This window comes from Typopeltis vanoorti, chromosome 13, assembly GCF_054136105.1.
Source record: "Typopeltis vanoorti isolate ZY-2024b chromosome 13, IOZ_Tvanoo_1.0, whole genome shotgun sequence".
NCBI classification, from domain to species: domain Eukaryota; kingdom Metazoa; phylum Arthropoda; class Arachnida; order Uropygi; family Thelyphonidae; genus Typopeltis; species Typopeltis vanoorti.
Window position 1 is genome coordinate 3,678,811 of NC_143561.1, and position 26,876 is coordinate 3,705,686.

Genomic DNA, 26,876 nt, shown 5'->3' on the forward strand with positions numbered 1-26,876 from the left:
CTAACAATTATGCAATCTTAAATGCAGAATTCTAAGATTAGTACATTGTCATCTTAAAAATATAATATAAAAGCAACAGTTTAAGTATACAACGCTAAAAATTGTTTAAGGTCTATATTGCAATAAACATGTAAATATACCCCACCCCCTTCATATCTGTACTGTAATATATCTTACAGGACAAAACAAAGAAAATAAAATTAACTCTTACTCTTCTAAAGTTACAGTTGGATTGTCTGCTGCTTTGGATGTTGATGGAACTGCTTCTTCAGGTTCCCTTTTAATTACAACATGGCTCAGCCCACTAACAGGTGCATCCTCACTGTACTGAACAATTTTATTCTGTGGTGACATGGATACACATGGAAACAGAGGAGTACTTTCAACGCCTTGCTGGTGAAAAGAAATAAAGACTGTAAAATCTCTGATCTTAATAATATTATATACACATTTTCTGCTAAGCTACTAGTGCAATTACTTACATTAATGCAAGTAATTTGGCATAGTGATCAAACAGATTTGAAAATTTTCTTATAAATGTGGACAATAAGAATAAAAATAAATAAATCTACTAATACCTTTTATTCCCAAAGGCAAAGCTCCTTTAGCCCTAACTAACTTTTTACATGTGACAGCTATCAATGATCCAAGGTTTTTGGGTGAGAGTATGTCAGACAATTACCACCATCTTAACACAATTACCACCATATGTCAGACAATTACCACCATCTAAACACTAATTCACAAGAATTAGTGTTTAGGACCACTTGTGGTCCTAAACACTAATTCATATTTCTGTCTATAAAAATGAGAATTTTACAGGTGTTTTTTTTTTTAAATGCATGGTTAAAAATTTGGGCTTCCAGGAGGAAAATCCTACTTGCCCATGGGAAAAAAAATCAAATAACTCAAAAAATCGCCAAAGAAAAAGTTCTCTATTTGACAACTAGAACTGAATCTATAGCAGTTTTTCTTCAGGTTTCAGGTGGCCTAGCACTATAGAAGCAAACACCACCTTCCACAGGGTTACACAGGCATCTGTACACCAAGAATAAGAATTAATATTACATAATTCCATGACTATGCACAATAAGCATTAATTACCAAACAAATGCTGAAACACTTAATAGAACACAAGATGTTTAATAAAACTGCATTAAATCAAATATTTTGATCTGAATATAGCATCATCATCAGTGAACAGACAATTCAACAAGATGGAACAATAACAATGGATTTCAAAAGATATGAGTCATATGTTTGTACATAATACTAGTACAGTATATGGCAAGATGCAATAAATAAATAAAAAAAAAAAGTACTGTTTGTAACTAATAAGGATAAGACCCTCCCAAATTTTAGGTAAAGAAAGATAATCATTATGGTTTAAATTATTTGTTCAAGATCTTTGAAACTGGTTCAGAAATTCCATAAGGAAACTAGAACTCTATGTACAACAGGTTCAGGATTTTTGGGAATAGACTTCTAAGAGTCAAATATGCATTGAATCTTTTGAGGAAGAAGCCATTCTGATGAATGGTACACTGGATGTTGTCAACTTCTAGTTTGAGATCATAAGGGGCTGGAGAGCAAGTGCATCATCAAAACTTTGCTGAATGGAGCACATGTTGTTTGTAAAACTAGAACATGCATCAGAATGGCTTCTTCCCATGGAAGATTCAACATATTTTTCAATTCTTACAAGTCTATTCATTCTTAAGAACCTGAACCTGTAATGAAAGTTCCAATTCCTTATGCTGGAATCTCTGAACCAATTTCAAAGATCCTCAAGAAACATAATCTAGTGCCCACCAATTTTCCTCTCAACAAACTATCTTCGTTACCTTCCAGAAAGGATAAATAGTTTCCTCTATCCCCTATCCCTTAGGTGTTTACCTAGTTCTTTGTGAATTGTCATCTCTCTTACCTTGGACAAATATAATGGTTTGCATTAAAACTGAAAAGTCTGGTGTAGCACAGCAATGAATGACAATGACCACAGAATCTTTTGTGGTCATAGTCATTTAAATTTGAATTGTTTTGTTCAAGTCCTGGCTAATACATCATGACTCATATCTTTTAAAATACATTGTTGTTATTTAACCTTGTTGTATAACAAGTCACTGATGATGATCAGATTAATTATATTTGGTTTAACAAAGTGCTATTGGACACTTTGTGTCTGTATGCATCAGTGTTTCTGTCACAAGTGCTATTAAACAATCATTAATTGGAAAGCTGAATAATACATATAAATGTATGATATTATAAAGGAGCTGTTATTTAAAAATAAAAATAAGTAGCAGCAGCTGAAATGCTGATCACACAAAAAATCAGGGTAGTGAATTTTGCATTTACAAAATTCACTGCCTGATTAAGACACTAACTTATACTCTGATCCACTTTTGTACCTGTACATATGCCATCTGAATTATGTTCTTGTACCGAGAGGAAACAATATCCTCTGATAAAGGCAGCCAAAAAGTTAGAAACTGGAATCAACAGAATTTTGTTTTGACAACAACATAGCTGTTACTGCCATCCATTCTTAAGATCTACCTAAATGATAAACAAATATACAGCTAAATATCTGACAAATAAATTCTGGCCTAGTGAGCCTGAGTGGTTAATGTTCTCACCCTCCAACCAACAGTGTATAAACTCAATTTATATTCAATTTATATACAGCTTTTTTTACAATTTTTCCTCAGTTGTTCCAAATATATTGGTTATCTGCAAAGAGAAAATTATTTTCTATTTGGATTCCTTCTTCATTGCTTAACCTCCATTCTTTAATTATTTCATTTATATATATTCCAAATAACACTGGAGATAGAGGAATCCTTGTCTAAGTACTCCCGTTCTCATCTATTTTTATACTAATTACTGTTTTTTCATATAGGCTGTAGAGTGGTTTTTAATAAATTTATATATATATATATTTTTAGCATATCATCGAGTATCTTGTCCAAAGCTTTCTTTTTTTTTTTTATTTAGAATTATGACTGATAGATGCAATCTAAGTTGAATTATCTTCTTATCTCAAACAGCAGTTTGAGAAAATCATGAAAAATATATAAATCAAGTGGATATTAAATCCAGCATTATTTCAAAGCCGAATGCAGAAACTATGAAAGTTTCATACAAAGTTTGACCAAGAAGAACTTCAAAAACTTCCTTTTCTTGACATCCTATTAGAAGTCAATGAAAAGGATAATAAACTTTCTTTCTTAATAGATATAAAATCCACTAACACAGGAAGATTTCTTAATGCGGCCTTACACCACCACTCTTTGTAAAAAATAGGTCTAATAAAAACCCTGAGGGATAGAGCTTATAATATTTCCAGCACAGAAAAACAGAGAAATGAAGAATTGAAATATTTAACACAGATCCTCAAAAAAAAATGGTTATGAACCCAAGACTATCAAAAGAATCCTCCACACACCTCCTACAAGCATCCCACAGAAAACAAGATTTCAAAATTGCCATCACACTTCCATATATCAAGAATGTTACAGACAAGATTGCTAAATTACTAAACAAACATAACATCAAAGTAGCCTTTCCGCTGCTGGAAAAAATTTCAAGATTTCTATATACCCCGAAATCTCCATATCATCCTTTAAAAAAATCAGGTGTTTATAAAATTTATTGTTCTTGCAGCATCTGCTAGACAGAACAGACAGGAAGATCTGGGGAAATACGCATGAACGAACACCAAAAGGATGTACAAAACAGAAGAGAACACAAATCAGGTCTAGCTTTCCATACCACTTCCACCGGCCACAATGTACTCTGGCAGAAAACAAACATGTCTTATATAGAAAAAAACTGTTACATAAGGAAATTTAAAGAAGCTGCAAACATGCTTAGAATTCCAACACAATGCAATAAAAACCAAGGCTTAATTCTACAACAAGTTTGGTCAGCTTTGATAAAAAATATACCTCAGTCACACCTCGGACATTATGATCGTGAACAACAGAAAGTGGCATCATCCAGCATTGTTTAAACTTAGCACTGCTTTGAATCTGCATTCTGAGTTTTTAATTTTATAAACAGTCAGACAGTTACAACTGTATAGTATGAACTATTAATTTCTTTTTTGTTGTTTTAACTTTCAGTTACCTTTTACCCCTGAAGATGTAAGTCAAACGACTTACGAAACTTGTCGGGTTTTATTTCTTTATTGTGCTTTTAGCTTAATATATTAAAAAAAAATGTGGTCCAATTACCGGAATATGCCTCATGAATTTCTAAACCAGAGAAATCTCCACTTACGATGTCAAGTACATTTTTTTGTATTCAATGAAACAAATGTTAATAGATTTTGTCTTGTTCACTAACCATATTATAGTCACAAGACACATGCACCCCACGCTGTTTGTCCTTTGCTGGGAAAATCAGGTTTGCTACTTTGAAGTGTGGTTTGAGTAGGGTGTGAAGGTTATATGTTTCTTGCAATTTAGCTATATTTTCAGACATACCCCAGATATATGGGATAACACTAGTGATGATTTGGTCTTATGTGTTTGGATAGAGGAGCATGAAGTATTTTGTCTATTTTGTGGAAGATGGAGCCATTAAAAAAAAGTTTGGCAAAGGTAGATAAGTTTTCTGGCAAGAGTTGATTCACCAAAAGAAACAGCCCTGGATATATAAGTTAGCATTTTTGAGGATCCTATACTTGGACTGGATGATAGTGTAGTTGCTTATACAAGTGTCTTCCAGAGTATGCTGGCCTTCTTTAAATAGAAAAAGATATTGAACCATCTGAAAGATGCAATTGGTATATCAAAAAAGGGCAGATAGTTATCCAATTCGTTTTCTTATGTGAAGTGTATTTTAGGTGTTGGTTGGTTAGGTGAGTTAGAATCTAAACTAACTTATCCATGGGGCCAAATGGCAAACACACCTCCTACACAGTACAACCAGACTTGAAAGTTTTGAAAGTTGCTGTACTAAGTGCTTTGGTCTCTAAATCCTCCATGTAAAAATTAGTCAAAGTGACACGAGAATCCATTGCAGTATCAATTATAATTAAATACTTAAGGAATTGACAGCGTACACTAGAAATATAAATTAAATCAACTTTAATATATACTTTCCAATATTTTGACAATGTCACGTTGCCATCTTCATGGGAACTTAAGATAAAGACAAGTGCATGCAAGTACTACATAACAGCAAATAAGAAATGAACCGTGGAAGCTACCGTTTTCCTAAAGTCCTGATGGTATCCCCTGGTGGGCTATATTAGGTGTTCTTGGCCTTTGGGCTGAAGTTCTTCTGATATATGTTTCCCAAATTTGGGGCAGTCTCATACAACCAAATTTGTTGAGGTTTGGCATGTTCCTAACGGCTGAGGCTGATTCCATGAATAGTCTTTCATATCTGAACTTGCTGTGGTGTATTACTGTGGCTTTCTTCCACCTTATTCTGTGGCGAGTATCCAGAGCATGGTCTGCAAGCCCAGAGTGGCTGTACTGGTGAAATCAGATGTAGTCCTTGTGTTCTGAGATTCTGATATTTGCTGTCCTGCTTGTTTGCCCAAAGTAGGATAATTTACAGCTGCAAGGGACCTGGTATACACCATGTAGGTTTAGGGGAAGTAGTTGGTCTTTAGGGGAGCAGATAAGGGATGCCAATTTTCTATATGGTCTGTAACAAGAGGTCAAGTCAGGTTTTTTTTAGGATTTTGTTGATTTTTTCCGAGGTGCCTCAGATGTAGGGAATGGTGATGGATTTTAGAGTAATCTTTTTTGTGAAGGGGGAGGTGGGTTGTGGATAACTGGTTTTAGTATTTTTTGGATTTTTTGGGGGGGTAGCCATTGGCTGAGAAAGTGTTAAGGATGTGATTTAGTTCAGTGCTTAGGGCTTGGTCATTTGAACAGATTAGTTTTGCCCTGTTGAATAGTGTCTTAATAATTCCATATTATTGTGAGGAGGGTAGGGGAGGGGGAATTGTTGGTGAATGTGTCTGCCTGTATGGGTGGGTTTTCTATAAACTAAGAAAACCAAGGTTCCATCAGGTTGGCGGGTGACTAGTGTGTCTAGGAAGGGGAGGCTATTGTTTTTCTCTTTTTCCAGGGTGAACTTGATTCTAGGGTGTTCGTTGTTTAAGTGTGTTAAGGAGAGGAGTGTATCCAGGCCATGTGGCCAAATAGCGAACACATCATCTACATAGCGAAGCCATATGGTAGGTTTTTGTGGGGCACAGTTTAAGGCTTTCTCTTCAAAAGTGTCCATAAGGAAGATGGCCAAGGGTGGGAAAAGTGGTGAACCCATGGCTGTCCCCTCTATCTGTTTGTAGAATTTTTCCTGCTAAACAAAATAGCCTGAGTTCATTGTGAACTGAAATAGGGCTGAGATATCGGGAGGAAATTTAGCTTGGATTAGCTTTAAGTTTCTTTGAGGGAGATATTTGTGAATAAGGAGGAGACGTCAAAACTGACCATTATGTCATTATGTTGGAGTGCAAGGTTTTCTATACTGACTTTGAAGTGGGCTGAGTTTTTTATGTGTGATAGTGTGTTGCCAGTATAGTGTGAGAGTGCTTTCGCTAAATATTTGGCAAGTTTGTAAGTGGGGGAATCAATGCCATCCACTATGGAACGTAATGGCACATTTTCTTTATGTATTTTTGGGAACCCATATATACGGGGGGGGGGGGGGGGTCTAGAGTTATATGGTTTTAGTCTGTTAGTAATCTCCTCAGGCCAAGAAGTGACCTTCTTAAGGAGACTGTATTCAATTGTATGGGATTGTATTCAATGGGGTGGTAAGTAGCTCGATCTAAAAGTAAAGCCTTAAGCTTACCTGTGTAAGCTTAAGGCTTACACAGGTAAGTTAGAACACAGGCTACATCCAATCTAATATCATTGGCGATGTGGTTTGGAAGGTGACGAATCCCGCATTCAATCTGGATCATTAATTCCTTGGCTGGTAATTTCCTAGGAGCAATGGTGAAGTTGTGACCACATGACAGAGCGTTGAGTGCTTCAGGCTTCAAGAAAGGTTAACTACGGTGTTTGTTTGTAGTTTTGGTTTGGATGTCGAGTTCTTTTTTAATTTATCAAACTTGTTGATATGTCGACTCCGTATTCTTTTGAATTCTTAATCTCACTGGTATGAAGGCCTTCATCCCCATTCAACCCATAATCCTCATCCACTTTCCAAGCTCCGGAGTCAAACGAAAATGTATCAAGACAGTCGAAGGGGAAAAAAAATCAGCTTGCTGCATGTGGCTCACATCTCCAGATTCATCCTCTGCCTATACCAAAGTACACAACATATGCAAATCAGTCATCAGCAGATCCAAATCTTCTGTTTCCTTGCTAAGATCACTGGATGCAACTTCTACTCTCCTGCACTTTAACCTCTCTCATCCTGATGGCACCACTGTTAACTCATCCAAAGATAAAGCTGACCTACTGGCATCAATCTTTTCCTTGAACTCCTACATAGATGACCAAGGGAAATCACCTCCAACCACATTGGAATCCAAGCACTATATGTCTCCTATAATTTTTAGACAACAAACATCAGAAAACTACTAAGTAACTTGGATACTAGAAAGTCTTCTAGTCCTGATGGCATCTCCCCAATTATTCTCAAGCAATGTGCTCCAGAGCTAACATCCCCTCCTCCACTGTCCCTATATTTATTATACATATCTGGTACTTATCCCAACGCATGGAAGCAATCTTGTATATGACGGGGGTTCTGATAAACATGTAGAACAAAAATAAAAATGATATTAAAGCAACTAATATATCACAAGAAAGAACATATCTTAAAAACCCTTTAATCCACCCATGAAAGATGGGGAGTTTTAAATCCTTAAAAAATCGTAAAATCCTTCACCCCCCACCATGTTTCATGGGGGTTAAAGGGTTTAAGATATGATCTTTCTTGTGGTCATATCAGTTGCTTTATAATCATTTTTGTTCTAGGTTTTTATCAGAACTTTCCAGCCCCCCCCCACATCCTATTCCAAAAAAAGTGCGATTGAAGTCCACCTTCAAACTACCAACCAATTGCCATCATCTGTTCTTTCCAAAATAATGGAGAAAGTCTTCAATAGTCAACTCCTTCACTACTTAGGGGCCCACCAATACTGATTCCACCACTCAAGATCCACAGCATACTTCGTAACTTACATCAACCACCACTGAATATGTACCATGGAAAGGTTCAGTGAAATTTATGCCCTTGACATTTCCCAACCTATCAACCATGTGTTGCATTGAGGCTTACTTAACAAATTGCAACCCTTTAGTCTTCCTGCCATCTCTCTGCAATTGGGTAGCCAGCTTTTTCTCTGGATGTTCTCTGCGAGTCATGGTATATGGCTCCCTCTCTTCAAGCTTCACCACCAATGCTGGAGTGTCTCAAGGCTCTGTCCTATCATCTATTCTCTTTCTCCTGTACATAAACGACCTACCCACAATAACCACTAATCCTATCCATAGCTTTGTGGACAACGGTATCCTCCATTCATCCTACTCATTTGACAAATCATGCAGTACTCTGACATCCCAAGCTACAAGATTATCTACAACTAATGTCTTAAACATTGATCTTCATACTTTCCTTCAATGAGGCAAGGACAACTATGTCATATTCATTATCACCAAAACAGTCTTGCCTTTTCTCATGCAAAACAGATCCCAGATCATCTATCCTTTACTTCAGTAATACACAAATCACCAGACAAAATCAGATCTCTTTGATTGGACTAATGTTAACCCCCAGTCTTTCCTGCCATAAGCACATCACATCAATAGCATCCTCAGCATCCAAGAATCTTGGCATTCTCTTTCATTCAAGAGCCTATTTTACATAAAACCAACTCTTAGCTATAAAAAATCTACCCATGCTCAGAATACTGCTCATATGTTTGGAGTGCTGCACCTAAAGCTTCCCTCAAAATCCTTGATGCTTAATGCCAGAGGCAAGCAATTAGGCTAATAGACTTCAACCTCTATCTCACAGGTACAGTGTTTCAGCACTGTGTCTATTCTGGAGGTTCTTCCATGGTCACTGCTCCAGTGAATTAGCAACCATCATTTCTCCACTTCCTGGTTCATCTGTTAATATAAGAGCAGCAGCTGCCCAGCATCTGTTTTCTGCTCAACTGCAAACACATCAAACTTGTTTCTATTCTTTCTCTTTTATTCCATCCATGTCCTCTGGAACAGCCTTCCTTATGAAGTATTCTCAAACAATTGCAACCTGCAACTCTTAAAAATACAACCATCAATAAACTTCTATCTCAGTCCTCATCTACAACCCACACATGGCACTGATGTGCTTATAGGTCCCCCGACCTCTTTGTGTATGTGATCACTATAAAAATTTAAGAAAGTGGATCACAAAATGTTGGCAGTTGTCTTCTGTAATCTCTTCAATAGATGCCATTTAAAGTCAATGATAGTTTCGGCCAGCTATCTCTGGATGACAGATATATCATATATGTCAACCAGAGTGATTGAGAGAGCAACCTGTGATTGCTCTACTTTTTTTTCCCACTTATGTTTCATGTATTGAAACATAAGTATCTTCTGTTGAGATTTTTTCAGTAGCTGCTTTTTTCCTATTTAGACTGGTTCTCTGATGTAAATAGTAGGACTGTTGTGTAACCAGGCAATGGCAAAGCCAGCAAGATATATGATTATGCTGTAATATAGTATAAAATGCATTTATAATGTATTTGTAGTTTCAGCCAAAAAGAATAGAGCCTAAGTCTCACACATTGCCCAAACACACCAAACCTGCTTCTATTCTTTAATATTTTATTCCATCCACCTGTAGGAGATCTTCAGGCTTAGATAATGCAGAGCAGACTCTGGTATATGACACGTCATTCGTTTTTTTATGGTCATTTCTCCATGGTGCATTCTTTATAAACATAAATGCCTATTACAGTTATCTAACTGACCTATCTAGTGAATCTCATATCAAATAGTTATATAGCAATTTCTTGATGCTTTTTCCAGAAATTCTCTGGAAACTTGGTCACTCATTCTTTCTTTCTATTTTTAAACTGTGAATGCTCACGTGGTTTAAAGTCAGAAATGGATGGACTGCTTTATACTAATAGTGATGCTGTGCATATAAAACATATACTGATCAAAAACAGGAAACTTGTGAGCTCTGTGCAGTGCTTTGTTATATGGAAAAAGTGGGACTGTCACAATGGTGAAAGCAAGTTTGAAAACTTTTAATGTAACATTAAAATATTTTATCACTTAAAAATCAACTCATTATGAAAAATTAAATACCAACCTCTTGTTTCAATTGGAATAGTTTACGGCGAAGATTTTCTTGATGCCGTTCTCTTAATCTTGCACGAGACATATATGCCTTTAATCTTGATAATAGTGATTCCCAATATCCTGTAAAAGGTTTAATCTGATCATTTTTTTTCCTTATTGAAAAAATATCTGTAATATAGCATTTTTTTTCTAAATATTAATCCTAAACACAACAGGTTCAGAAAGTACAGAAACATTACTTGACTTTACTTTTACAGCATCTGCACTACTTAACAATTGCCATGTAATTCCCTTCTCAACTTGAACAGGTATCCCATGAGCACTTTTTTTTTTAATTTTATTTTTCATGGAGAATCCATCCACAAGAAGTTGGACAACCTATAGTATGCTAGTACTGTAGATGACAATAAAGAACTTATTCACATTTAACTTAAAAGCCATGAGTTGTTTTCTTGGGAAACACGTGGTGGAAGACTGAGGGCAGTAGAGGAAGGGATAAAAGAAGAAGAGGAGAAATTTGTTCTCCTCTTCTTCATTTGGTTAGCTGCTGCTGCATGTGTTTGGACAGATTTGCAAGATGCAGACAAATCAGCCATGAGAACACATGCAATTTACAGACACAAAAAATACTGATGGTGACGTTGGGTAGTGGAATAGTGTGCCCTTTCATGATGAGTCCTTGGAGGCGACATGTAATAATAATAATCGATGCCAATTCTGATGAACAACAGCCATAGAGATATTTATAGAAGATGCAGACTGCAGAGACTGAATGCCTGTGCAAAAGTGAGGGGAATGTATTAGTGAGGGAGGATTTGTCAATCAATCTAACTATTCTTTCCTGTATAGAATCCAGTATTTTCAGGGATCTCATAGGGGCATCACACCAGATATGAGAGCAGTATTCAATGGTCGGGCAGATTTGTGATTTGTATAGGGTTAGAAGCTGTTTGGAGTTAAAGTAATGCCTTGAACAAAATAGAAAGCCTAATATTTTGGATAGAGAGGAGACAATATGTTTGTGCCAAAAGAGATTTGAGGTAAGAGCTGTTCCGAGAAGGTGAATCGCATCTTGAATAGAGATTTTAATATTATCAAGGGTAAGATTGGAGAAACAGAATTATTTTTTGTGGGAAATAATGCAGAGCCCCTTGTTTTGCTAGCATTGAAGTTGATAATATTATCCAAACCTCATTGATGAATGTTTTGAAGATCATAATTTAAGGTAGTAGAGGTTACAGTTCTGGAGGTTGCAGTGATTTGCAAGGTTTGTCAAATGAAAAGCAGGAGTGAAATTGTTGTGCTGTCATCAACAAACTGTGTACTAGATTGGCACAGCTGAAGTAGATCGTTTATGTATCAAAGAAAGACAGTGGGTGAAAGAACAGAGCATTGTGGGACCCCCACCATGAGTTGCTTTCTTGGGAGTTTTCTTCAATAGACCTCTGTGCCAAACTCAGTCAAAAGTCTTGGAGATATCAAGAGCAACCACTTGAGATTCGCCAAACCTTTCCATGGTGTTTGTCTAGAGATAGATGTAAGTTAGTAGATCATGTTGAGTAACAGTGACAGAATCTATACTGTCAGTCATTTATTAGATGAGTCTTCAAGGTAGCATAAAAGTTGGCTGTTGATGGTTCTTTCCATTATTTTTGAAACAGACTGAGGTGAAAGAAACTGGATGGTAGTTTGAAGGTAAAAGATTTGTCACCTTTCTTAGGAATAGGTTGTATATGGACTAGTTTCCAGACTACAGGATAGATACCAGTGGAATAAGAAAGTGTAAATCAGCAGCATAAAGTGGGAGTTACCTCTAGGGCACAGACCTTTAGAACAATTTAGAACAATGCCATCAGGGCCAGGAGATTTTTTGGTATCCAGTTTGAGTAAAATTTTCCTGATCTCTTTCTGGTGAAAAGTCAAATGCAGTGTTGAGTGTCTGGAATGGTTGAGGGGACAAACCATGATAAGCTATGCAAGAATTGGAAGAGAAGTAGGAAGCCAGGAGGTTGGCTTTTTCTGGGGTGATGATGCAACAGTACCATCAGGGTGTAATAGTGGTGAGAGTACTGTATGCCCACAGATGCGAGATCCTTTGACACTTCTGCGCATGTCAGAAGAAGAAGAATCCATTCCGATAATAGGGTGATCAATCCGTATTGTGGGACGAGTTGTTTATTTTTACACATCAGAAAATTAACTTCTCTTTTATGAACGTTGTAGTTTATAAAGTGATAACTATTTTGCTTGTGTAACAGTTGGAAAATTTTACGTATAAAACACGTGATTTCTTGCGTTCGTGAAATTCATACATCACCTTATTTCTTTCTCCCCTTCAACTTGAATTGACTCTTCTTGGCACCGAGCCAATTGAAGGTCTCGTATCTGTGGTCAGACAGTAGCATTGGGCAGAAGTTACGGCTAATTGCTTTGGCTAGAGCCCAGAAGGCAGGATGCAAGTTTCCTGCTTTTAGTTCTCTCAAAATCAATTTTCGACATGGTGATGATTTTTTTGCAGTTATTCCGGACTTTGGTGAAGGATGGAGCAGGAAATAAACGCTTCTGTGCTGATGAGAATTATTTTGGTGATTCATTCTGCACATAGGTCTCTGGTGGCTGGAAACAGTAATCTAACCAAGAAAATGAGGTATAAAAGTTGCAAAGATCATCCCATTTGGCTTTCTGATAATGCCATACAAAGTGTGGATGTGAGTGGTTGTGTATGTGTTACTGCATGGGGGGGGGAGATATGCACTACATCGTGGTATGAGTTGTCTAGAGGGCAGACAACATTTACAGCATACTTAGATGAGTCACTGGTGAGGAGGAGAGACAATGTGTTTGTCTGCCTGCTCTCCACGTAAGAGATCATCCTCTCTTCCTGGTGGTCATGACCAATGAATTACTCTCTTAGGTAACTGTCCTGCCAATATCACTGTAGAGATTAACAGTCCAAGTCACTCATCACATTTACTTGCAAATTCAATCTCTCTATATATAGGATAAGAATGAGTTCATCATGGATATATATTCTATGCTATAGTATAGAACCCTACAGTACATTAGTACTGCTGGTCAAGGGATGAGAGATAAAAAAGTAAAACCTGATAACTCAAGAAAATGAAGTGATGTTTATAACAGCTCAAGAAAGTATATAGAGTATTATGATAGTATTTATTTTATAAAGGAACCTCCTGAAGATTCATTACAGAATACACATGCTATCACACCATACTTATCATCTCTCCTTAACTCATTCACTGAAGCAATCATAATCGCCTCTAGCTACCCATTCCACTCACTCACCCTGCCAACAACAATTCATGTCTCCGACACAAAATCTGTTTCTCATTAGTGGCCCCTTGTTTTCTGCTGTCCTCTCATGTATTAGAATATTTTTCAGTATCTGCTCTATAAAACTCCTTTAATAGCACGTTTCTGCAATATCTCCTCTTTTCTGCTTATCAACAAAACTTTTTTAACCCATAAACCTTCAATCTACCTTCAAAGGCACTCCACAGACCAGTCACTTGCCTCCAGATCCTTCCACATCCCTGAGAAACCCAAGCAACCAAATCTGTGAACAGTAGTCAAAATTTAACTGTATCAAAGTCTTACTGAGAAATAATCACCTTATCAGTGTATAATGCTTTGAAATGTTCTGGCAGCTTTTTCTGAAATATGACTTAGCTTCAGATGTTCACTGATTATTACTCTCAAAATCATTAACCTCATTAATCCTGCAGTCCAGTTTCATCAATGTAATAATACACAACCTGTAATTTTTTGATCTCAAAGTTCATAACCTTACACTCATCATCATCAAATGCCTGCCATATACTCTCAAGGGGTGTATACAGGATACAATAGCAATACATGAAAAATTTACATCATTACTAACTTCCTATCTACAATTTTCTTCCAAATCAGTCTGTTACCTGTCAAGACTCCAACATTAGTCACATCTTATATTTCTATCTTCCATGGTACTTTTTACCATATCAATCCACCTATATGTGGGTCTTTTTCCTGCCAATGCCAGAGAACACTTGTTTTGCTAATCTTTCCTCTTCCATTCTGTTTAAGTGACCATACTACCTGAGGTTAGCTCTGCTAACACATTCCTGGATGCTGACAATGTCAAGTTCTTTCCTAAAATCCTCGTTTTTCATATGATAATGCCATTGATGCCATCTGTTCATGCCCCTAATCTTTCTCAGGACTCTTATATCTGCGGTCTCTAGTCTCTGGTCAAGAGTTTTACTTCTGACCCAGCTCTCAGATCGATAAGTTAAAATGGTTTCGACACTGTCTTGTATACAGCTAATTTAGTGTTTTGACTAATTTCTTTATTATTCCATATAAATTGATTCAGTTGACTTTCTACTGTAAAAAAGTCATAATTTTAAATTCTGAATTTTTTACAAATTATTTATATTACTACATTATTAGTATTGCTTTCATAATGTATTGTCGGCACTTGCGATGTGCACGTCATTGATGTTATTTTGTCAAAATGAAATATGAAGCATTTAAAATATTTATGTACTTACTGAATTTGGAGGGATGCTTAAGGATCAAAGCTGTATAACTGAGAGAAGACCTCCACATAGCTTTTAAAGGAATGCGGAGAACCGACCAGGCCTATTGACCTAATGTCCAATCCTAACCTTCTCGTGGTGCACCCTGTTGGGTATCTACCTGGATACTGAACGAATGAGGATGGGCTGGTAATTTGGGATTTAGCCAACCAAAATGTATTCTTATTGGCTTAAACCAATATACAAAATGATGGTACAACATGACAAAATTTCATGCTGGCTGGGGTGTGGCCCGGTTAAACAAGGCCCCCCCCATTGTTTTCGCCAGGGGAACCAGGGTGAACAGCAAAAGGTCAGCTACTGGAACAAATCTGAAAACACACCCCAACTCACCATCACCACAGCTAAAAATCGGTACTATCAACATAAGAAGCCTGAATGGCAAAGAAATGGAGTTAGCTGAGGAATTAGATGAGTACCAGATCTACATAATAGGGGTGACTGAAACAAAAAAGACCAAAACTGGTGAGATCTTTCTGAGCAATAAATACAAAATGTTATATTCAGGCAATGACAATCAAGGAAAAGAAGGAGTAGCCATAGTATTCAACACAAAATATGAGGCTCATCTTCTTGAATGGCAGGCAGTGTCAAGTAGAGTGATTTGGGCAAATATCAGAATGGAGAACTGGACAATGACACTTATTTGTGCCTATGGTCCCACAGAAGGTTCTACTAAGGTAGAAGTGGATGAATTTTTTGAGGCTCTAGAAAAAGCTACTGACACAATGAAAAAGGAAAAGTTGATCCTTGTTGGGGATCTAAATAGCAGAGTAGGAAGTGATTGTCAGACATATAAAAAAACGTTTTGGGAAAATTCGGAGAAAAGAGCAAAGCTAATAACAATGGCAAATACCTATTGGATTTCTACTCAGGTGGACTGATTATTACTAACACCATGTTCCAACATAAAAATGTGCACAAATTCACATGGAGAGAAGAGGCAAGGAATAAGAAAAGTCTCATTGCTTATATTATTGTTGATAGTGATGTTTTCTCCCTAGTGCAGGACAGCAGATTGTACAGAGGATTTGAAATTGGAAGTGATCACTATTTAGTCTTGAGCAGGATAAAATTGAATTTCATATTGAAAAGAATAACATGCAAGAAAGTTTTAAAGCGAATAACAGTTGAGCAGCTCTCAGATGTGAACTGTAGACAAAAATACACAAAGATTATTGAAGAAAAAAATGAAAGAGTTTGAGAACAGCAACCAAACCTTGGAGATTCAGTGGCAAGCCTTGAAGAAAACCCTGATTGATTCAGCCAGAGAGGCATATGGTGAGGTTGTCAGCAAGGATAGAAAAATCAGAACTCCATGGTGGAAACAGGAAGTTAAAGAAGCGGTGAAGGAAAAGAAGAAAACATATCGTTTGCTTTCTTTTAAGCTTACACGGTGATCCGAATGCATTTTTGAAAATTATGGAGACAACTACCGTGTTTGAATAAAAACTTTAATTTAATATAACTAAAATCTACATTCGCCGTTTAGAACTTTATGTCAAGGTCATCTTCTCGAGCATACAACTATACACAGAAAACAAGCTACACTACAATCAAACTGGTTTGTTAAAGATACTGACCAACTGCTACAATAATTGTTGGCCTGACCTCTGGTGAAAAAAAAAAAAAAAAATTATACATCAACGCTAGTGTCCTTTTCTGCTTCAAGATGGCTTTTTCTGCTTCAAGTATGGATATGTATTCCTGATTGTATGACTGTTGAGTGTTTTTTACCACTGTGCTAGCAATGCTTGTGTCATTTAGCAATTTTTTGAAGTAATTACTCCATACTTCAAGGATATCATTTTTCCAGTTTTCATTCACTTTTATCATCTCTAATTCCTTTTACAGCACTTTCCTCCATTTCTGAGCTTCAACAATCTCCAGAATATCTTGCCACCTTCTTGATAGTTATTTTCTATGTTCTTACCAAAGTCTTCTCATGACTTTTGTTTAGCTTTCTTAAATTTGCCTCTGTATTCTCTAAGAGCACAAGCTGATTTATTTTCCAGGAACTTTTGATATGCTTTCTTCTTTTTCCTTCACTGCCTTAATAACTTCCTGTGTCCACCATTGAGTTCTGATTTTTCTATCCTTGCAGACAACCTCACCACATGCCTCTCTGGCTGAATCAATCAAGGTTTTCTTCAAGGCTTGCCACTGAATCTCCAAGGTTTGGTTCCTGTTCTCAAACTCTTTCATTTTTTCTTCAATACTCTTTGTGTATTTTTGTCTACAGTTCACATCTGAGAGCTGCTCAACTTTTATTCCCTTTAGAACTTTCTTACATGTTCTTCTTTTCAAGGGGAAAAATTAATCAGTTTGGATAACAGTACCCTAACTACTGAACCTGACCATATCCTTAACACTTTCTTAGCCAATGGCTACAACCCTCAAAAATTCAAAAAAATATTAAAACCATGTAACTGCAACCCCCTGCAGAGATCGCTCAAAATCTATCACCATTCCATATATACGGAGCACATCCAAAAAATTAACAAAAATCCTAAAGAAATATGACCTTACAATCAGTTATAGACCACATAAGAAATTGGCATCTCTTATCCACTCCACCAAAAACTAGCCACATTCCCTAGACCTACCAGTAGTATACCAGGTCCCTTGCACTGTCCTACTATGACCAAATGGGTAGAACAGCCAATATCAGAATATCCAAACACAAGGACAACATCAAGTTCCACCAATACAGCCGCTCAGGACTTGCTGACCATGCTTTAGACACCCGCTGTAGAATATGCTGGAAGAAGGCCACTCTATCACACTGTAGCAAATACAAGGATGAAAGACTATTCATCGAATCTGCCTCAGCTCTGAAGAACTTTCAAAATCTCAACAAATATGGGTGCATAAAACTACCCCCAATTTGGGAAGCATACATTTCAAGATCATCAAACCAAAGGACAAGACAACCCAATTTAGCCCACTAGGGGACACCGTTTAGGACTCAAGGCACAACTTCTGTTGCCCTTATTCAGCCTCATTTGCTCAGTGTTAATGTCTGCATGCACATATCATTGTTTTTTGTGAACCCTGATGATGGCAATATAACACTGTCAAAATATAGGGAGGTATTGATTAAAGTTTTTTAATTAATAATCTAGTATACATTATCATTTCCTGAAAAATTAAAAGGTACATATAACCAGTGTATAAACTAATCTACAAGAATAACAAGGATTTGTATTTAAGTTTTGTTGATGTAGAAAAGGCATATGACATGGTGATAAGAGGCAAGCTCTTCAAACACTACAGTTATATGGTATAAATGGGACATTACATCAAGCAATACATAATTTTTATTTAAGCTATAAGTCAGCAGTTAGAATTGAAGGAGATACAGGAAGATGGTCTGAAGTAAAATCAGTTGTGCAACAAGGGTGCACATAATCTCCACTGTTATTCATTATCTAAATGGAACACATTATGAAGGAAAGTGATATTATACCTGATATCGAAGTGTAGGTGATGTTAATCTAAGCTCACGCTTTACTTTATGCAAATGATGTTATACTTGTGAATAAATCCAGTACAAGTCCACAAGATTCCCTGACTAAACTGAATAACTGTTGTAATAGGTTTGATATGAAAATCAGAAATAAAGACAATGAAAATAGAAACATCGAAAACACCAACTGTATCCTGAATGGTAAACCTATAGAACAAGTAAAAAATTTCCACTATTTAGGCACAATATTTAGTGAAGATGGTAAATTAAATATGGAAATAGACAACAGAATTAGTAAAGCTGGCATGGTAGAAAGTCAGATGAATAAATTTATATGGAGTAAGAAAGAAATTAGTCAAAACACTAAATTAGCTGTATACAAGACACTGATCAAACCAATTTTAACTTATGGATCCAAGAGCCGAGTTAGAAATAAAACCCTTGATCAAATACTAGAGACCTCTCGTATGAGAGTCGTGAGAAAGATTAGTGGAGTAAACAGATGGCATCAATGGCAATATCAAAATGAGGATATTAGGAAAGAACTTGCCATTGTTAGTATTCACGAATATGTTAGTAGAGCTAATCTCAGGTGGTATGGTCACTTAAATAGAATAAGAGAGGAAAGATTAGCTAAACAGTCTTTTTCCTGCCAACCTACCAAAGAACACTTGGTAGGTTGGCAGGAAAAAGACCCAGAGAAAAACCAAGATGTAGATGAATTGATACAGTGAAAAGTGCCTTAAAAGACAGAAATATAAGATCTGATAATATTGGAGTCCTGACGGATAATAGATTCATATGGAGGAAACTTATTGATCGAAAGTTAGCAATGGTATAACTTTTCCATGTAGTACTATCATAATTATCCTGTACACCCCCCCTGAGAGTACATATTAGGAATTTAATGATGATGATATTATAATTATGATATTATATGATGATACAAAAAGTCTGAACTGAAGCCCTAGAGGCATAATGCTATTCTAAAGAAAATTCAGAATAACAAACTATTCCTCTGGTCCCTACAAATGAGACTCAACTGTTTTATGGAATGACATCTTTGGTTCAGTGCTTTACTCTAACCAACACTGTGGGTTCATCTTCCACCATGGGCATTTATCTTTGTGAATGCCTTAAGGTGGGAGATGGATTTCACTGTCTGGTGTGAAAAACCACCATCCCGCTTATTAAAGGCCTGAAGTGGCTTGGAAAAAAGTTCTATATCTGGTCTCTAGAATAAGGTTTCAGGATCTAGCAAAAAAAAAAAAAAAAATCCTTAACCACACACAGTATGAATGTATTATTGGTTTAAAAAATACTTTCATGGGTGGAAGCCACATAATAATAATTTTTATGAATGAAATATTTACGTATAGTAAAAAATATATATATAAATAAATAATAAATAAATAGAAATAAAATAAACTACATCAATGCTTCTGAAAATCAGTCAAGCAGATTTGACTGATTTTGTACTGTGCTCTAAAAGAAAAAGAAAAAAAAATACAGTAATGCAGATGAAAAGGTAAGCAGTATCATGTTAAGTGAACACACGTATTAAAAAATATCTTAAAGGAGTACAGAACCTAGCTATAAAATAATATCCGAGGTAGTTTCTGGAATAATGTGTGGCACACAACAAGAACAATTATGAACAAACTTAGCTTCTTTTAAACTCTTTGGTAGTGATAGTTACTGCTTATAGTTTAAGTGAGAAATACCCATCACTATCATTATTATGTTACAAAGGCTTTGATTCTATTTTTAGCATGCTGGCACACTAAATATCAGGATACCAAAAATACACTATACAAGTTTGTTTTATTTATTTCATTTTTTATTATGGGTTGTTTTTTCTATAGTTTGTACTTTCACACAATTTAGTATTTCACCCATTCTTTAAGAAAAATGTAAGTGCTTTCACTATACTGGCTAATAATAATGTGCAGAAAATACATTGGACTAGCACTATAGCAAAGTCACAGAGAGGAGGAGATCACAGGAATAGTTTGTTATGGTGATTTTTTAAGAACAGCATAGTACCTGTGAAGCTGTGGCTGGGAGTTTTTGTGACAGTGTTACTTACAGTAAGTAAAACTGTTTTCTCTAGATAATTTAACTATCTAGAGACCTTTTGGAAAAAGTGCATTTCTGAGGTTTGATGGGTCATAACACCACTTTTTTTTTGGAGTAATACCATAAAATTATATATCAATGGAAAAATAATTTAATCAAGAATGTAATGCAATAACTTTTATGAAGGATTTTTTTTATTAGAACAATAATTATAAAGAAGAAAAGTGAAACACAGAAAAAATGAGATATACAAAAATTCTCACAATGTGAGTTAATACTTAGTTGGGTAACCTTTAATGTTAATTACAGCCTTACAACGCCTTCCCATGGAGTGAACCAAGTTTTTTAGTTCTGCAGCTGTTATAATGTGAAACCAAGATTGCTTCTATTAATTGGGTTTTATTGGTGGGTTGCTTCTGACTAACAAGTTTCTTTAGTCGGCTCCATAGATTTTCGATTGGGTTAAGGTCTGGGCTATTACCAGGCCATTCCAGCAGGGGAATATGATTATCTTGAAACCACGTTTTGCACACAGCAGTAACATGACATGGAGCTGAATCCTGTTGAAATATAAATGCTTCATTATCTTGGAAAAGATCACGTGCAGAAGGCTTCAGTTTGGGCTCAAGTATTTCATTTATGTATTTTTGGGCATTTATATTCCCATTAATCATGCAAATTCTGCCCACACCTCCTGATGTCATACAACCCCAGATCATAACACTAAGTGGGTTTTTCACGGTAGGTGTAATGCAAATCTTCTCCGATTCTTCTCCTTACATATTTTATGCCATCACTACCAAACAGGGAGATTTTGGTCTCATCACTCCAAATAACACTGTCCCATTGTTCTGCTGTCCAGTTAACATGGATTTTAGCCCAGTTTAATCATTTTTAACCTTTTGTTTGAGAGAGAAAAATGGTTTTTTTCGTGGAATTCTAGCATTTAGACCAAATTCCTGCAGTCTGCGCTGAACAGTCCTTGCACTCAACTTCACATTGTATTGTGCCATTTCATCTTGTATACACCCAGATGATTTTATTCTGTCACATAGGCACAGTCTCTCAATTCTTCTATCATCACTTGCTGTTGTGCACTTTTTCCTGCCTTTACCAGTCTGGTTTTGTAGTGACTGAGTCTCCTTATACCTCTTCAAAAATTTTGAAATGCCGCCTTTGGTTAAGTTTCCACCAATTTTTCTTCTAATTTCTTCATAACTGTAGACTTGTTCACTTAATAGTACTATTTTACATCGTTTTCTGGGTGACCAGTCAACTCTTTGTGCCATTTCTTTAATTTTATTATATATGTTTTACAAGCTCACTAAATGAAAGAACACAACAAAACCAACTCGATAGCAATCACATAACACACTGACAAATATCCTCCTCTCGCTCCAATACATGACATCAATAGCTGAATCCTACTTTGACCTTATTGGCTCATTGCCAAAACAAGATGACACCTGATTAGCTCTCTAAACACTCATGCTCTTTGGCTACATTCAAATGAAGGAAAGCTACTTCATATCAACCTAGGCAAGTTGTTCTTTTTTCTGGTTATTTGGCTATAACTTTTCATAGAATACAGATAATTGAACAAACTTTGTTGCATTACATTCTTGATTAAATTATCTTTCCATTGATATATAATTTATGGTATTACACCAAAAAAAGTGGTGTTATGACCCATCAAACCTCAAAAATACACTTCTTCCAAAAGGTTCCAGCATTTTGGCCTCTAGTGTAATTCTTAAAAAAATACCAAGAGAATCATTCTAATTTAATTCTAAACACTGTCAAAGAAATGAAATACTTAATTTCAGCATTGAAATGAAATACCTAACTTGAAGAAACAATGACTAACCAATATCAACTCCTTCTTGACCACTGTTAATTTTAGAATCAATCTGAGTATATAAAGCTTGAAGCTGACTGGGAGTCTTTCCTTTAAATATAGACACTACATCTGATGTCACAGCAGAGTTTATCCCTTCTCTATGATCTCCAATACGATCTGTAAATTAAAAAGTTGAAGTTTAGAAAACAGTGAAAAATAAAAGTAATTTCTTGAATACTGCATTTCTTTCCCTCTCTCCTCTCGCTCTTTAAACTCAGTAGTTATACTGATAACTAAATACTATATTACTAAAGTGAAAACAGTGCTAAAAAAATCAAAAATGATGAAAATAAGTAATGATATATGTCTATCATTACTTATTTTGATAGAAGTCTATCATTACTATAATGACAGAAATTATGATCTCAAATTAATTTTATGTTCTTGTTAACCAGAAGCTACTTTTTAAATTTCTATAGCAATTTCAAGCATTATAATCAACAAATTAAAATTCTCAATTCATATTTTACACCAAAAAGAAATTACCCCCTGTAAAGTCTGCTCGTCTTAATTTATGAAGTTCATCTTCAACAATGGTTTGAAGGTCTCGCCAGTAATCAAGATTTTTCCCATTTTCAAGCTCCATGTATACTTTGATATCTTCTTGTAAATCTTCAAGGTCTTGAATTGTCAATCCCTATAAAACAATCAAAACACCTTTCTAAAATTTGTAAGTTTATACCAAATTAATGTTTCTGGACAGCTCACATTTAGAAAACAGTCAATATAAAGATGGCACAGTCAACTATCACTAGAACAAATAAATCAACAGTGGAATGTTTGTACAGCAAATTTCCTTTACCATGGATAACTTGGATATCTGGATAATTTGGATACTAAAAAGTCTTCTGGTCCTGATGTCATCTCTCCAATTGTTCTCAAACATTGCTTCACAGCTAACATACGTCTTGCCTCAGCTCTATAATCAATTATATGTATCTGGTACTTATTTCAATACATGGAAGCAATCTGATATCCATCCTGTTGCAAAAAAAAAAAAAGGGGGAAATAGAAGTTTACATTAAAAAACTATCAACCATCACATCTGTACTCTCCAAAATAATCTGGAGAATATCATCAATAGCTAGCTCCTCCACCACCTAGAGGCCCACCAATTAATCAGCAACTACCAGTATGGATTCTGCCATTCAAGATCCACAGCTAACCTCATAGCTTACATCACCCACCACTGGACAGGTGACTTGGAAATGTCTGGAGAAACTTGTGCTGTTGCCCTTGACATTTCCAAAGATTTCAAACTATGTGGCCTGAAGACTTGTTAAAGCCATTTTCTTCAGTCTCACTGATACTCTCTGTAACTGCATAGCCAGCTTTCCCTCTGGTTTCTGTGAGTCATGGTAGATAGCTTTGAGTTTCATCATCAATGCTAAAGTGCCTCAAGGCTCTGTCCTATTACCTGCTCTTCTTCATAGTGATCTAATCACAATCACTACTAATCCCATGCACAGCTTTACAGATGATAGTACTTTCTACTCATCCTACTCATTTGACAACTATGCAGTATGCTGACATTCCACGCTGCAAGATCTACAACCAGTGCCTTAAACATTGATCTTCAATGTTTAAGGCACTTATGTGCAATGTATACTATCCTTCAATGGGGGCAAAGACAACCCTTTCATGTTCAATGCCACCAAAACACATTCTTGCTTTTTCTTACATAAAAGAGTTCTGAGGAGAGGAAAGCATGCATCATGACATGTAGATAGTGACCAGTGAGAAAGTTGGCAATCAAATTGCAGAATGTAGAAGGAAGACTACAGGATGGCAGTTTGCTAAAGGAAATTTCTGTGGTTGCTCTCAAAATGTCAAACACAACCATGTGAATTTCTCCAAATTTTTCCATGACTTGACTCCAGATGTGAAAGCAAGAAGATCAGCTGTAGGTCGCGAGTGGTGGAATCCATACTGCTGGTCACTGATTAGTTGATAGGTCTCTATGTGGTTCAACAGTTAGCTGTTCATGACCCTCCCCACAATTTTAGAGAGAACAGAAGTGACAGCAATTGGATGGTAGTTCACTGGTTGACTTTTACCACCTTTCTTTGGGAACTGGATGTGGACCTCTTTCCATGTTGTAAGGTATATGCCAGTTGAATAGGATAGATTGAAGAAGTGATATAGGATAGGTAGGATAATGTCAGGACCAGATGCCTTGTTTGTATTCAAGTTATTAAGGATTCTTCAGATATCATTCTGTCAGAAGACTATGGGATGACATGGAGAGAGCAATTCTTGGGGGAGTAAAGGAAACTTTGTCTAGGTCATCAATGTAAATCGGGCTTGTCTTTAGATGAGGTAACTACAGTACCATCCAGATGTGAGAGTAGTGGAAACCTGAGTGGACAAAAGTTGCACTCAATGGCAAACACCATTATAGTGAAGTCACAATGAGTGACTTCACTATAATGGTGTTGGCAATAGTGAGAGGTGACTGTACCATTTCACATGATTAATGCCACTTTTACAGGTAATTTGCAAAATCATCATCACTACTAAAATTTAGATTTTAGCAATATTCTTGTTTGTAAGAAAGACTTGAATTATTAAATAATGGGTACAAATCAATTTGTTTAGTAGTTTTGTGAATTCAGAATGTCATGGCATCAAGTTACTTCACTCTAATATATATTCGGTTTGAAATTTGGCCAAATTTCAAACCGAATATTTGGCAGAAGCATATTGAATTAAATTTTATAAACAAATGTTTTGGAGAAAAAAAATACAACCCATTAAAAACTGATAAAAAAATTTTAATGTTTTAAAAAACATTTGTAATTAGGGATGTGAGATTTGTAATTAGATGCAATTAATCTAGGAATGCTTTGGCTGAATATTTGGTGCTCAGCTAAATTGCAGAATGAAGAAAGATTGAAAAATATGTGTAATAATACTCCACCTAACCATATAACTATATGAAAATATGGAAATAAAAAGAACCACAGTTATATTTATATATATAGAAACTTAAAATAAAAAAATAAAAATAAATTCTTATAAAAATTCTTAGCTTGCACTACTTAAAAGACAAGTGCTGCCAGGTGTCCATGTATTCATCTTTTATTAAGGATTTTTTGAATAGAGTTTCACTGTCCTGACAGCTGTTTAGAACTGTTGGTTCTCAACAGAGATCAGACAGAAAACATAAGTTTATATATATATATATATATATATATATATGTGTGTGTGTGTGTGTGTGTGTGTGTGTGTGTGTGTGTGTGTGTACACACACACACACCACAAAGTATGACAATTTAATTCCCAGAACGGCCATGTTGTGTCGCCCATGTGGTGATTTGATTGGCGTCACGTGAGTAATAATGTTTGTACATCTTTTAACTAATGTGTGCATAAACCTCAAGCCGATAGAGCCATTTGCTAGTTGGCTATTGCAAAAACAATAGAGATCAGTGTGTAAAGTTTGGTGCAAAAAAAAAATGTGCAATCGAAATTTGGAGCAGCATGTTAATGCCAAATTTTGTTGAAAATCAGCAAAACTTAAGTTTTCTGTCTGATCTCTGTTACTGAAACATTGGCGCTATTGAAAGTAGCATATGGTATGGATGTTCTGAAAAAGTCAAGTGTCTTTGAGTGGCATAAGAGATTCAAAGGTGGGCGAGAAGATGTGAATGACGACCCCAGACGTGGGCAGCCAAAAACAAAAATAATGGATGTAAATGTGAACAGAGTGTGAGATTTGGTACAGTCTGACAGACGATTAATGGCTGATGAATTGCAAATGAATTGACAATCAGGGTAATTTTAACTGAAGAATTGGGTATGCAAAAGATTTCTGCAAAGTTAATGTCTCGGATCTTGACAAACAAAAGCAGCAGCGGGTTCATGTTGTGACTGATCTTTCTGCAAATAAGCACATGTTTCTGAGAGTAATTATGGGTGACGAAACCTGGTGCTTCCAGGAGGATCCCAAAAACAAAATGCCAGAGCATGCAGTGGAAAACCCTGAGTTCACGACATCCGAAAAAAGTACACATTTTACATTCGCAGTTCAAGACCATGCTGGTGTGTTTCTTTGATTGCAAGGAGATAGTCCACTATGAATTCATTGAACAGGGACAAACAGTCAACCAACAATGCTATTTAGAGGTGCTGAAAAGATTACGAGATTCTGTTCTGAGAAAAAGAGCCTAATTGTGGCTTGATAGGTACATCATCAATCACAACAATGCACCAAGCCATAGTGCACTCATTGTGAGAGTTTCTGGCCAAAAAATTGATCACCGAATTAGGTCATCCTGCTTATTCACCAGACAGCTCATTGTGATTTCTGGCTGTTTCCAAAATTAAAGACTGTGCTAAAAGGTTGAAGATTTTCTGATATCCAACATAATGTGATAAAGGAACTCAAGAGTATTCCATAAAAAGAGTTCCAGACCTGTTTCCAAAAATGGGAACACCATCTAAACCAGTGTATAAATGCACGAGGGGACTACTTCGAATATGACAGTAGCCACTAATGTACGAGGGTGGTCTGAAAAGTTCTTGGCCTCAACCATAGATGG

At 36.1% G+C, this 26,876-nt stretch overlaps 1 protein-coding gene across 1 annotated transcript in view; it reads right to left on the bottom strand.

Annotated features, from left to right (window-relative positions):
- Positions 1–26,876, bottom strand: part of cactin (cactin, spliceosome C complex subunit) — a 207,379-nt gene that overhangs the window by 65,846 nt on the left and 114,657 nt on the right. The window contains exons 11-14 of the mRNA XM_090402413.1: positions 22,819–22,969; positions 22,300–22,449; positions 10,294–10,403; positions 212–393 (exon numbers count right to left, since the gene is read on the bottom strand). Coding sequence (XP_090258539.1) covers positions 212–393; positions 10,294–10,403; positions 22,300–22,449; positions 22,819–22,969 — 593 coding nt within the window. The remainder of the gene's footprint in view (positions 1–211; positions 394–10,293; positions 10,404–22,299; positions 22,450–22,818; positions 22,970–26,876) is intronic.